The following is a 14,196-nucleotide window of genomic DNA, read 5'->3' on the forward strand; positions in this document are numbered from 1 at the left end:
TGGATCTTGTGCAACTACGACGGCGACGCTGACGACGACGTCGATTTAAAAATGATTTTTTTTTTACTTAAGAATCTGAAACATCGAAAATTTCGGATTGAATGTGTCTCTTGGTGTCAGAACTAATCTCCACTTGAATATGCAAACACATTGTTAAGTTCAAACTGGAAACATGAAGAATTCGCCGTCGGGTTCACGTTTTCAGGACGCGCAAAATTTTGCCATTTCAAGTTGTTGTTTTGCAGAGAACGAAAGCAGGGCGCTTATACAAGTATCATTACCTAGTTATTTTGTTTCTTTCGTTGCTATATGTTATGACACTCCAAGAGAGAGTTTCCAAAATAAGCCACAAAGAAACAGGAACTAAAACCTATTTTTAACCCAATTGCTGACAAGAGCTTCGCGCCACTTTAGATGCATACAAATAAACTATCATAAAGAAATCTCCACTCCCCTTCCCATAGCTAACATCCTTTCAATTTTCCGATCAGTTATCAAATCACCAAGAAAGTAGAATGGGAAGGGAAAAGATGGATCATTGGAATGAGGTTGGTACGGGGAAAGGGCAAACCTAGGCTCTTCTGTGCTGTCAATTATATTAGTTCAGAACGGTGGCGCAGAGATCGAATATGAACATGATTGAACTGGGGGACAGCAGAGGGACGGTTGACAGAGGGACTAGTAAATAAAACTATCTCTAAAATTCATTGTTTATTTACTCGTTCGCTAAAAACGCCTGCGTTTGCATTCAAACGAGTAAGATTTACAAAACTGCATGGCTAGCGAGTACATTAAACGTCGTGCGATTGATTATACCTGCTGATCAAATTAAAACTGATCAATGCTTTACAACTGAAAGAAGAAATTTGATTTGTATTTGAAGGAAATTTATTATGAGCTCAAATTTCTTTCGGTTTATTTGTATAATCAACTCTTGCCCGATGATGCTTCAGTTTATAAAACTAAAAGATGCGTTGATGCTCTCTTAGAGAAAAGCCAAATAAATATTTGTGCAATCGTTGATTTTGGCATGTCTCCTGCTGCAGTGTTTAATTCATAACCGCTAAACTGCGGCGGGAAGATCACGAGAAAAAAAAACATGATCAAATATTATAGCAACAGTCGTTGCATACATATTCTCCCATAAACAAGTTTGTAAAAAGCAATAGTGTGATTTTCTACTTTGCTTTACAAAAACAGCTGCAACAAAACAAGCCAAAATGTGAAATATTATCAAATGTTCCATACACGGAGCTTTTAGTAAATATTTACGATTATATATCGAAATATGTATTGATTATGAGTCTTTTCCAGTTGACTCCATAGAGAAAAGTGTGCGGACAATTCGGAGAGTATGCGAGAGTCTTGGGGAGAAGAGAGGTTAGGCGAGAAACGACTGGGAACGACTCAGAACCTGATTCGTACAAAATTATACCTAAGATTCCTTTACACTTTTCTCTCTCTGACAACTAAGAGAAAATCTTAATTAGGAGACTGGACACTGCCTTTAGGGTCTAGGATGTCCAGGACCATTTGCGTAATCAACGTGAGCTATGATTGGTCAGATGGTTGCCTTTGGAAACCATCAGCCTATCATTGTTTGCGTTTGTTTGTGTTTCCCAAACTATCCCAGAAATCATAGATTCCTTCGGCAAAAATTTCTGGAATGGTGTACTGTACCGTTGCTTTTGATTATACACGATATTATTTCTAAAATATCAAAATGTGCTCCCTGTTACTGAACTGTAATATGAGCAGATTGGCTAAGCCACTGTGTTCACACTTTCCGAGTATCTTACAAATTCTTACAAAAACTATTTCATTGAAAACTACAATATCCTCCGCCTGAGAAGTCCATCTCAGAAAGTTATATATATCATTCAAAATTTTAATAACACCGTTCGGATTCGTAATAGAATGGAATCTTCCACGAAGTTGTTTCGTAATTGTGACGCAGGAAAGGGTGATGAAGATGAGGTAGTTCCACCTGGCATTGTTACTTGATGGCAGAAGACAGAAAATTTTCGGTCTGGGGTTCCTTGGTAGGTAGGTAGGACCTAGGGTACAGGAAAGCTTCGCTTGCTGCAGTTTCAGCAGGCGTCTTCATCCCTCTTTTAGTCTACGAGTATGGACAATTACATCCGAATTGACGATGATAAATTCTCGTTTACAAACGCCAGATAACTCTGTCAACAGCCTCCAACAACATATGATACTTGGTGAAGGTTACTTGGTGAGTCAACAAGTTGTTCGCAGAGGTAATAATATCATGGCATCCGTTGACGCAACACAATGGTGTTGAACAGTTCAAGAGCTAAACAAGTTCTTGATTTGTGACACACCAACAGTATATTGCAGTCATCACTTCTCCTGTACACGATCATGTTCAAATAAACATTGCTGCACCATTGTGCTGGTTCACCAGTTGATACATCTGTCCATTAGCAGTAATGACTCTGTTTAATGGCCCATTTTTATTCGTTTCCGACCTTTCTGTCAGTTTCTCTTCAAGTCTCCACTTTCTTCTGTTAAGGCTAAGTTTTCTCCTTTTCTTGTTCTTTATTGGCTTGCCGTTGTGCAATGGCTGTAGCTCAGAGGCGTCTAAATTATCGGCATCCCCGTCCAGCACTACGGTCGGAAGTTCTGGTGTTCCCATGCCAATAATACGGTAGTACCGTAAGAAAGCCACCGCAGGGATAAAAAATATCGACACAAGAGTGAGTAAAATCGCCAGGAACTTAGCCCACGGAGGATAAGGAGTCTGTATTCCTTTTCCCTAAAACAAATGGAGACGAATATCATTAGCTGTCGGATGAAAAGCAAATTTACTTCTCCAGACTGGGCATTGACCAACTCTCCCTTCCGGATACCAGTCCGGATGGTGTCGTTGTATTCTGTTCTTGGGCAGAGATACTTTACTCTCACTGTGCCCCTACACTAGAATTACGGACGGACTATGATAGGATAACCTGCTGCTGCAAGATGCTGGGGTTACTTGCGATGGTGGTGGTGTGGATGGTGATGGTGAAGATGATGGTGGTGGCGACAATGACGGTACTGCATGTGATAGTGAGATAATGGTGGTGGGGTGTGATGCTAGTAGTGTTCTTGTGGGGTAGTGATAGTGGGGCGGCGGGGATGGTATGATGGTGTGTGGTGATGGTGAAGATGAGGTGAGTGGTGGTGTGGTGGTGATGATGGTATAATGGTGTGGTGTGGTATAGTCAAGGAGGTGGTGGCGGTGGTGGTGAAGGGTTGGTGGTGTTGATGATGGTTTTGTGATGGTAGAGGATGAGGTGTTGGTGGTGATGGTAGAGGATGAGGTGTTGGTGGTGATAGTGAAGGTTTATGGTGTTGGTTGTATTGAGGGAGGTGGTGGTGGTGATGTGATGGTAATGGTGTACGTGTGGGGGTAATAGCGATGGAATGAAGGAGGTGGTAGCAGTAGTGGTGATAGTATTGGTGGTGTGTAGTGTGGTGGGGAAGTAGAGGATGAGGTTGTGGTGGTGGTGATGATGTACGCAGTAGTTACGTGTAGTAGTTGTAATAGTGATGGTAGTAAAGGAGGTGGTAGTGATGGGGACGTTGGTGTTGGTGATGTGTAGTGTTGTGGCGATAGCGGTGGTGGAGGCTGATGGCGATGGCGGTAGTGATGGTACAGCTGAAGGAGGTGGTGGTGATGGTAGTAGTGGTATGTTGGTGGTGGTAAAATGGTGCTGGAGGCGGTGGTGGTAGTGGTAATGGTGATGGAAGTGAAGGAGGTGGTGGCGGTGGTGGTGATGGTGTTGGTAGTGGTGGAGGTGTTGGCGTTGGTGGAATGGTGATGATGGTGTTGTGGTGGTGTTGGTATGGTTGTAGTGTTAATGTTGATGGTAGAGGATGTGGTAGTGATAGTGATGGTAGTGTATAGCGTGTGGTACTAATGGAGATGGTAGTGACAGAGTGGTGTTGGTGGTCCGTAATGACGGATGGTACGTGATGTTTATTGGTCTGGTGGTAGTAGCGTAATGGTTGCTCTTTAACTTAAATTTATATAAAGAAGTTATTGATAAATGTTAACAGCTGTGATCGTTGTGCATGTGATAGTGAAGATGTGTGCGGAAGTGAAGAGTGGATACGGTGGTTGATGGTGGCGGTGATGGTTGCTCTAACCTAGCCAACATTAAAAGAAGATATTGCTATATGTTATCACCTGTGTTCCGTCCCAGATCGTGTACTGCGGTGTACTTTCTGACATACTTTTGATGCTCATGGAAAGCACAACGAAAATGGTGACTGGAGAGATGATTTTCCAACACCATCTCCAAATGAAACGAGGAGGTTTATTCGTCATGTATTTTATGTCATCACTAAATCTGTAAAAAGATAGCATTTACTTTTTTAACTGAGACCTTATGCTCTTTAGCAGATAAGTTCTTTAGATAGACACTAAGTGTGTAAACTCTAAGAGCGATAATGTGACACTAATCACTGCATGTAACTAGGGCTACAAGCCAATAAAATAGGCTAAAAGTACGAAACTTTTAAGTACTTACATTTTTCTTGATGGGAAGTCAAAAATAAAATGTTTAATCACCGACTGAATTTTGTTGAGATGATCGATGTGTCTAAAGAAAACTCTAAGAAAATCATCGACATGGGGGCATTGGGGATGGTGTCTTGGTTTGCCACAATTTAAATCTTGAGACTGAGCCAACATGCACTAAAAATGTATTTCAATCAGAAAGGAAAAGTTCTAATTTACTACATGTACATGGGACTGGCACTGTTAAAAAGTGCAACGAAAATGGATTTGCCCTTTTCAGGAAAGCATTAAGGGTAAGTTCTTTATCCGAAAGACCCGTTTGGAGTTTCCACTAAAGTATGTAATCTATTCTATACAGGTTAGCTGGTTTTCAGCATAAATCCGAAAATACACGCCTTTTTTGAATTAACACTCAGATTTATATCTTGTCGAAATTTTAGGTCGAGAAGTTATGAAGGCCCTGCAAAGTGGTGGAGTGGATCGAGAAAACTTATACGAATAAGGATATTTGGCTACCCCAGGGGGGTATCCGGTTGTATTGGGGGGTGGGGAATAAACCTTCCTTCCCCCCCCCCCCCTTGGCTACCCACGTGAATTGGAACGAATTAGAACGTTACAGATCGACTTAGGTGTATTACAATTAAAGGTTAAATCAAATTGCACATTCGATGACAGAATTAACTTCCGCCTTGGCTATGTTGTTCCATTTTTCTCGTTAACCTCTGCCTTTTAAGTCGTCTTTTTTTTTTGCCCCTACCTGTCAATACCGTAGATGAAACAAATAGCGATACATTCTACTAAGGCGATAATTAGCAATGGAATACCAGAGCAGTAACTGTCAATAAGCTGCAGCCAATACTCTCCTGAATACTGAACCAAGGGCAGACCCATAAGGCAAGACACCAAACAGATTATACCTACAGAGTGACAAAAATAGATTAATTGCATAGTCTTACTTTCTCGCCTAGCTTCATATTAGGCGATATGCTTGAATTGGCTCAATTTTTGTGGGACGTTTTGTTTCACTCATCAAATGTTTCATGTGTTTCCATCGAGTTTTGTAACTGTTGAGTGAATATTTGGAAGAACAAATGTTTGGAAATGCTACAAACTTTCACGAGTATTCCGTTATTCCGATGTAAAAAGGAAAGGTAATTTTCTTACTCCTTTTATAAAATAGTCTCTTGATTTAATTTCAGTGATAGAAAGGCATTCTTTGACTTTACTCAACTGAGTTGTGCTGGGTGAGAAATCTCTACACGACTACAAACATTCGGCCATTGCCGATGATTCCATATTAAGAGGCCGGACTATGCGGGCTGAAAACACGCGCAGTTACAAAAGGTCCACAAGAAAGTTGGATAGAAAAATGATGTTTTCTCGATTTATTTGTGAGTATGTTGTTTTCTCCATTTCACTCGTGAGTTTCAAGTAATAGCAAGCTATTTGACTACAACGAAAGAAAGTGGCGAAATGATAGGTCATCCGAGTTACCCTTTGCCTCTGTACGCAAACGAGCACGTGGAAACCATAATGAAAATGAGCCCTCAGGTCCACCGCATCAACTCATTAGAATGGGCACTAACCGTTGGACACAGAGGCAAAGGGTAACCGGAAATGGCCTATTATCGAACTTCACAAAAAGTACTGGAACACTATTACGTCAGGCGTCTCAAATTTTGGTGAAAACGGTATGATAACTGCGCGGACGTTCGAGAAATCATAGAAGGCGGTAAATTAGATCCTTGATTTTACAGAGTAGAGAAAAATCTAGTAAAAGTATCTTGTTTTTCAGGCAGTACTAGAATAATTTTGTTTTATACCTGAAAGATATTCCTTCTTGAGCTTCGGGAAAAGTTTTAAATCGATGACTGGGGTGACAACGCCCTCCAACATTCCAAACTCGGTGTCAATGCCGACAGTTATGAGCATGAGGAAGAACATGACAGCCCAGATTGGCGCAAAGGGCATCTTGTTTATGGCATCCGTGAAGATTATGAAGGCAAGTCCCTGGCCCGATGGAATCTAAGGAACAAACAGTTAAATCGAATCAGAGAGCATAGTTTTTTTTGTTTTTTAATATTTTAATTTAATATTAGAAGTTTCTTACATCATACAATAAACACTATTACTTAGTTACACATACAGCAGACTAAACGCATAATACAAGTACAGGAGACCCTTTAGAGAGAATAAGTGCCTTATTTCTGTTATCATACTGTGTTCAAGATTTGACTGAGCCCACGGTTTTAATTGGTCAGAGATGTCGCTAAGCGACATGGCGTATAGTTTAGTTGTTACATGCAGTTGGGTGTTTTTGGTTTGCTGAGCTTGACTGAAAATGACGTCTTCCCCGCTATTCACATGTTGTAGAATTTCCTCACCAATGAAAATAGTCAACCGCAACAATGATATTGTTTACACTTGGTGACCAAAGGCATTGTTTATGTAATCACTTTGGTTTTAGGGATTCAAAAACGACTCTTTTGACGACATCTTCACCTTAACAGGTTTAAAACATTTAACTTCTGACTAGTGTTTTGCCTATTTAAGTTTGTATTTATTTTATACTGTAAATATTTCTATTTTTTTCTGGCAAAATAAATTGGTTGTTGTTGTTAAAACTTATAGAAAAAACGACCAAATTTTTTTTGGTTTCTTCAAAAGGTTCTTACCGTTAAAAACTCGGTCTTGTTACAGCCAATAAGCGTCTCGTTGTATAGTATGGAAGCGTTGTGAAGGAGCTCTTTGTAAACATCCCCGTCCAGCCCGTCCAGAGTCGGGACTGGTGTGCTGCTTATGCCTGTGTTATTCAACAAGCGTAAAGCTTGCTTATTTTGATCCTCTAAACATCGCTCCATTTTATCTTCAGCCTAAAGGACAGTGACAAAAATAAAACTAGTTTTTAAAAGGTATTTCAGGGCGCAATTTCTAAGGTTCGTGCTTTGGACGGATCAAGCGACTCGGGCTCATGTACTAGCTTGGGCAATATTTTAATGTTGTGTTTTTGTGTTGGACTCCTAGTTGTCACACCTGGGGTCTAAGATAGCCTACAGTCAGACGACTAGCATCCCATCTGCTATACTGAACATAATGGTCTGCGATTTTGTTATGACTATTATGCACACGCATGCCATGTATGCCTGTTGTTGAATCAAACCGCCATGTTTTGATTAAACCTTGTTGTGTTGTACATTCAATTATTGATTTATTCAATTCCGCTAGACACAACACCATCTAGGGGGAGTAGCAATACTTCTAGAACTAGTCATTCCATACCACGGAAACTGGGATAAGCTCCGGCAATTTAACTCAATGGCCCAAGTGCTTAAGCTTTTGAATGATTTAAGTGCTATTTTCATTCAATTTAATATTTTAATATATTATTTTGTTTTTCCAATTTTCAGCCATCTGAGGCGTTTATAGCAGCAAGTATAAAATACATCACGGAAGAAGTGGAAATACCTGGAAACCTATAAAGCAGAATACTACAACACTGGCGTATATTGAAGTTGCGCAGTTGATAAGGCAGACTGTGATGGCGTCCCTTGTTGAATCATTTTTGATCGGGTTGTAACTGGAAAAGGCAATCAGTGATCCATAGGCGACGCCGAGTGAGTAAAAGATCTGCACAGCGGCATCCAGCCAAACTAGCGGATCCTTTAGCCGTTCAAACTAATGAAAAGAATGATTGATTGACTGATTGAAAGATTGATTGGTCGACTGATTGATTGATCGATTGATCGGTTCATCGTATAAAGGTCTGTGTATGTGTCTGTCTGTCTTTTCTGTCGGTCGGTCTGTCTGTCTGTCTGATTGACTGACTGGCTGACTGACTGGAGTAACTGGACTGTCTGTGTGTCTTTCTGTCCGACTGTCTGTCCCTCTGACTGTGAGTGAGTGAGTGAGAACTTAAAGTGCAAAAACAAGCCGGGAAAACGCACTATTGGGGAACTGCTAAAAACTAAAAACTACACTAATACTAATTTAGCTTGACTGCTATCTACAGTGTCAGACTGAGTGACTGGCTGAATGGCTGACTACCTGCTTGCCTTTCCTGCCTGCCTAACTGACTGGCTGACCAGCTGACTGGCTGAAGGGCGGATGGGATGACTGATGGACTGATTGTTTGCTTGCTTGCTTTTTTTTTTAATGTGAGTGATTAAATGTTATGCTGTCTACCTGGCTGTCTGTCTGTCTGTCTGTCTTCTGTCTGTCTGACTGACCGACCGATCGAACGACTTCGCCAGACTGAATGGCTGTTTCCTTATTTAATTGATTGGTACACGGATTACTCGACACGAATTGATCTTGCCCGATCGATTTAATTATCTACTGTGTGATTAACTGATAAACTGTCTATACTGACTTCCTTTTGATCGCAGTAGGCTTCACTTGCCATATTTTTATTTCCTGCATATCTTCTTACCTCAGGTATAAAAAGCAAGGCCAATCCTTCTTGATATCCCTTGAGATGAACCCCGCGAAAGAAGAATATTATCAGCAAGATCAAAGGTAACGTAGCGGTTATGTACACGATCTGAAAAACAGAGTATATAAAGAGTGGAATTGATGAAGACATGCAAAATATAGAAACTATCCCGTCAGTGGACAACAGATTCGTTCTGAATTTCCTCTTTGCATGTTTACATCAGCGCGGCTAGGTTTCACCACCAAGCTTCGCTTTCGGTGTGCAAACTTGTAAATCTTTTATCGTGAACAAATTCCCAAAGCAGCAGAGATGAAAAGAATACCCACGTGAAGACTTCATGAAGGGTGGTAAAGGTTTGCAACAGAAAAAGGTTTAAGAATAATTCGCGTAAACGAGGCTTGGTGGTGAATTTTGTGTTTAGATATTTCTGTTGTTGTTATATGCATGACGAAAAATTCCAGTTGCTATATATGCATTGTGCCCTCCGCTTGCTTTACGACGCAATTTTATGTCCTAAAAACTCATACGGTACTTCGAATGAATTTTTCCGCAAATAAAAATCCTCGAGATTATGATCAAGGTGGGCAGTGGCATAAAGAAAAGTTATATTACAAATGTTGTAACTTTCAATAATTACCTTCCCTGTGATCCTTATTCCCTTCATCATGCACAGCCATACCAGGATCCATATCCCGACTAAGCATGCGCAGAGCTTCCAATTCATCCCGCCACCGTCCTCAATACTTGAGGACATTCCCAGTGTCGTTCGATACCAGAAGTAAGTCGTAGCTGACGTCACTTTGCACTCGTGCACAGGCTCCATCGTCGTGACGTTACCTAGAGTCACTGGTTCGAGTGGACATGAAGACCATGGTAGAGGATTTTGAAAAGACTTGAAAAAGTAGAAAACGCACCACGCAATGATAACGTTGTAGTAGAGAGACACCAAGAAACAAACTACAACAGAAGCTAGCCCCAGCCCTCCAAGGTAAGGGGAAATTTCGTTCCATACTCCTATTGAACCTTTCCGCATTCGCTGTCCAATGCACAGTTCCATGTAATACAGTGGTATACCTTCCAGTGCCAGCATAATTCCGTAAGGAATTAGAAAGGAGGCTGGGGAGAAATAAAATTTAAAGTTAATGTAAAAAGGTTTCTGAAAGGAAAAAATTGATGCAATTACTGAAAGCCACAAGAATTTAGGCGATCGAATGGAGGAAACATTTTCTGGTACAGACTCTCCAACCATGCCACGGTTTCATATACGACAATTGAAGGCAACCAAATATACACTTCATACCATTCATTAAATCTAGCCAATCAAATCAATCGTTGTAAAATTTCTTACGGCAATAGGCCTTATCACGCTTAAGAAAGCATTCAGTTAAGTTTTTGAATTCCCATACATTTGTCTATAATTTTTCCCGCGAACCTGCGTCAATTTGTGGAAAAATATAGACAAATGTACGGAAAATTAAAAACGTATCTGAACGCTTTTAGCCCAGCTTCATCCTTCAAACTTGGCAAATGAAAACTTTTGCCTAGTATCTCAACTTTACAATTCATAAGTTGTCTAGAATTCAATTTTTGTAAAAGATATTTGACGTCGGATTTTCACACAAACACTGTAAGTTCTACCCGCTTTGCCTACTCGTCAAGACGGCGTCCAAAACCGTGATAACGCCCATCAACTCATGTGTCTCATAACCAGTTAGTGCTATTGTGAGTCTATTACATAGGTTTTCATTTCGTTTCATTTTACTTCTATCTTAAAATGTCGCCCTTAGATGGACCCCCGATGGCCGTAGCAAGAGGTCGCCCAAAATAAAATTGGAGAAGGACGGAGGAAAGAGAAATGAGAGACAAAGAATGGACATGGGGCCACCTCGAACGAGCAGCGGCCGACCCTATGTGCACCCATGCACGAAGAGGATCGAGAAGGTAAGTTTATCTGTATTTTATCGTTTCACTTACCTCCACCATTCTTATGACACAATGAAGGGAACCTCCACACGTTGCCAAGGCCAACCGTGTAACCAATCAGCATCAAGATAAACTCGGTTCTACTTTTCCAACTGTCCCTGTCTTCAGCTATTCGTCCATTCCGATGATTGCAGTGGTGATCATCTTGACGAAAGCTTCTCTTTAATTCTGATAACTGATTGGTCAGTTTACGCAGTGACGAAGTCAAAACTTCTTTTGAGTGGGTTATGGAGCTTAGTCCCCCAGTAGAGGAAAGTTCTCTTTCAATTTGGGGGCTTGGGCTTGGAATGAGGTGGTCCATTATCGGGGAGTCCTTATTTGCCGTGGTGCTCAGTCCGGTGGCCATAAAACGCGGGATAGAGTCCAGTGACCTGGGAAAGATCATAGATGGACACAATATTACACGCACGGCTTTGATAAGAATGAAAAGATTTCATGGCAAACATACTTCACTAATACATGGAAGACATCACAGTTCTGTACGCTGTTTCATGATCAAAGAGGAAGCCTGAAAAAAGCTCAGGCTTGAACGTGATTGAACCCATGACTTCTGCGGGACCAGTACAGTGCTTTACCAACTGAGGTATCCATCCAAAAGCTAGCTAAACTGAATGGCGTTTCCATTGACCCTCTGCGAATCCAACCCAGTTTCCAAACAACTTTATCTAAAGCTTCTCTTGGGACGTACAAACAACAAAGTGACTTGACTACTGTGATCGTTATTTCTCGAGAGAAGAGGATCTCGACATTTTAAATGAAAGGTTCACATGAGTTAAAAGGATCGGGAGAAGTCGAAGGTTCTTTGCTTCAGCCTTAGGAATCCACCAAACTGTGTTTGTTTGTTTGTTTGTTTCTAAACCTTTTAAAGTTGTCATTTGGAGCAACAAGCCTAAACATTTCAATTTACATTTCCTCAGTAAAGGTTTCGTCCCTAGAAAGCTCGTGTTGTCGTTACTCGTAGGCTGCCCTCAGGCAGCCTGGGCTTCACGTGCGCGACGTAAATAGCCGCGAGCGACGCTATAGCTCGACTCAGGATCTTCAGAGGTTGCATGACTTGTGCCGAGCACCTGAGCAACTAGAGTGCCAAATTCGACTTGCTATGTTAATTCCAAAGTCACAGGAACTGACAAATTCCACCACCTGTTCTTAGCCTGTTAAAGACGACTTAAGTTGCGAAATGTTCTAAGAAACGTGGCTGAAGCAATTTTGATAAAAATGCAAACAAATTCAGCAATAATAAATTTTAGAGCAACAAACGTTACATTACTCTTAGGAGAGGCCTGTTCAAACGGCTAAAACGGGAATTGGGATTTGCCTATTTTCCCATTAGGAAAACGGGATTTGGGACACTGGAACTGGGATTTGGGCAAAAAAGGCTGGAAAATGAGATGTGTTCTACAGTTGGGTTGGTAAATGACATGTATTTATCTTCCCCACCCCTTTCAGGAGACTCCCTTACTATTGCTTACAAAATCGACACTGCCAGACGGATAGAGATTTTTATTTAGCAAGATATCGAGCGTCAGCCGTTGTGGGTATTTAAGGACACTTCTCGAGTAATACACGTAGCCTAACCCTTAGTTGCTGATATCGAGCTATGTTTTTATCCTAGACAGAAAACAACGGTTCCGAGACAACAACTCTACTCTAGCATTTGCATAAGAAACGTAAAAGGTTTTCGATGTTTTTACATACGTTATGGATGTAGGAAATCAAGTTTAAACATGCCACTGCAGCGTTATTTTGCCTTGTTAGGCTTCGACTTTAATCTATCGTCAAGGATACAAGTCCACATAAAACACAAATTTAAGACGCAAAGCAGCGTTTCTTTGTCGAGAAGTAAAACATTCAGCGATATCCACAATAATATTGCACGTTTATCACAGTTACATTAAGTTTACTAGCTGCTAAGACAGTGTTTTGTCTAAAGTGATGTATATCGGCTTTTATGGGCTAAAATATTCAAAATAGCTCGTTTCTCTTGGTAGGCGACTTTTAAATTATAATTCTTAATCAAAGCAAGATAAGCAGAAGTTTCAATTTTGCTCTCGGCGGGGGTTAAACCCGCCAATTTGTACATGGAGTTTAACATTTAGCGTAAGTAGCGTTTTTCCATAAAAATAAGTAACTCATGAATAGCATTCGCACGTTTCGCTTATTTCACTACAAGACACGTCAAAATTTGTCTATGAAATGCTGCTTTTGCTGACATAATTGTCAGATAAATTTAAAGTAAAATTGTAGTATTAATTAAAAGAATGACATATTTTAAACGTAAACTTGGGACGCGCAGCCTTAACTATCCCAGACCTAACACAGCGCGTTACAACAGAAGTCTTGATGGGGTTTCTCTCGAATGTGGCGCGGATCCATGTTAAAGGTTGTTTTCCCAAATTTTGTTATAGTATTTCTCGGCGTCCCTTTGAAACAAAATGTTTACCTATTGTGAAAAACTGTATTTTCTTGTTGCCCGGTTACTAAAATCGCCTTCACGTTAATTAAAAACAAGGTAGGTTTTAGGTATTCAAGCAATGATTATTAAAAAAGTGCTAAAAACATTTGCATGTATAACTAAAACAACGTACTATGCAATTTTCTGGAACATGAGCTTAAAAAACAAACCTAGACGCCTAGACATCACAGCCGGATTTTGGCTAGATTAATTGTATTGAGTTTGAAAATCTTCCATTTTCACCCCCACAATGCAATTTTCTTTCGATGTTTGCGCTTAACTTGAATCATTTGTCATCGGGCTCTTCAACCTCAAAACGCCAGTTAAGCTGAGAATATTAGCTTGAATTTATAAAATTATTTGACAGACATGTCTGATAAACGTAATTTTGTAAATGTGTCAGTCGATGTGTTGCATATCAAAATCTGTCGGGTTAAGCATAATCCATGTATAAATACGGTTGAGTGCTGTGTAAATGAAACCTTGATTCCTTTCGGTATTAGCAAGGCAGTAAGTGTGATTTGTCAGGGATTATTGTTATCCTTAAATGGTGTAGACATGCATAAGAACTGTACAAATTCTCCCCTCAATGACTGTTTAAAGGCAATAAACGGTCAAGCACAAAAGTGTTAATACTGAGTGGATTTTTAAGCTTTAGTTATTTAAACGAAATTGATTTAACCCGGGATAGTTTCGATTTTCACGCCTCAAAACAAAAATCTATACTTGGAAATTTCCTCAAAAATATTTTATGTCAGTTAAGTGTTTTTATCCGGAGCAGAACTTGCTATGCGTCTAGCGGTG

General features: G+C 40.4%; 1 protein-coding gene across 1 annotated transcript in view; it reads right to left on the reverse strand.

Moving 5' to 3' along the window:
- Positions 1 to 696: 696 nt before the first annotated feature.
- Positions 697 to 14,196, reverse strand: part of LOC144649492 (sodium- and chloride-dependent transporter XTRP3A-like) — a 19,071-nt gene continuing 5,571 nt past the window's right edge. The window contains exons 4-12 of the mRNA XM_078508997.1: positions 10,932 to 11,311; positions 9,595 to 10,073; positions 8,955 to 9,065; positions 7,991 to 8,200; positions 7,201 to 7,398; positions 6,349 to 6,550; positions 5,283 to 5,442; positions 4,193 to 4,355; positions 697 to 2,776 (exon numbers count right to left, since the gene is read on the reverse strand). Coding sequence (XP_078365123.1) covers positions 2,387 to 2,776; positions 4,193 to 4,355; positions 5,283 to 5,442; positions 6,349 to 6,550; positions 7,201 to 7,398; positions 7,991 to 8,200; positions 8,955 to 9,065; positions 9,595 to 10,073; positions 10,932 to 11,311 — 2,293 coding nt within the window. The 3' untranslated portion in view covers positions 697 to 2,386. The remainder of the gene's footprint in view (positions 2,777 to 4,192; positions 4,356 to 5,282; positions 5,443 to 6,348; positions 6,551 to 7,200; positions 7,399 to 7,990; positions 8,201 to 8,954; positions 9,066 to 9,594; positions 10,074 to 10,931; positions 11,312 to 14,196) is intronic.

Source organism: Oculina patagonica, chromosome 4 (assembly GCF_052425735.1).
Source record: "Oculina patagonica isolate OP01 chromosome 4, crgOcupat, whole genome shotgun sequence".
In the NCBI taxonomy this organism is placed as follows: Eukaryota; Metazoa; Cnidaria; class Anthozoa; order Scleractinia; family Oculinidae; genus Oculina; species Oculina patagonica.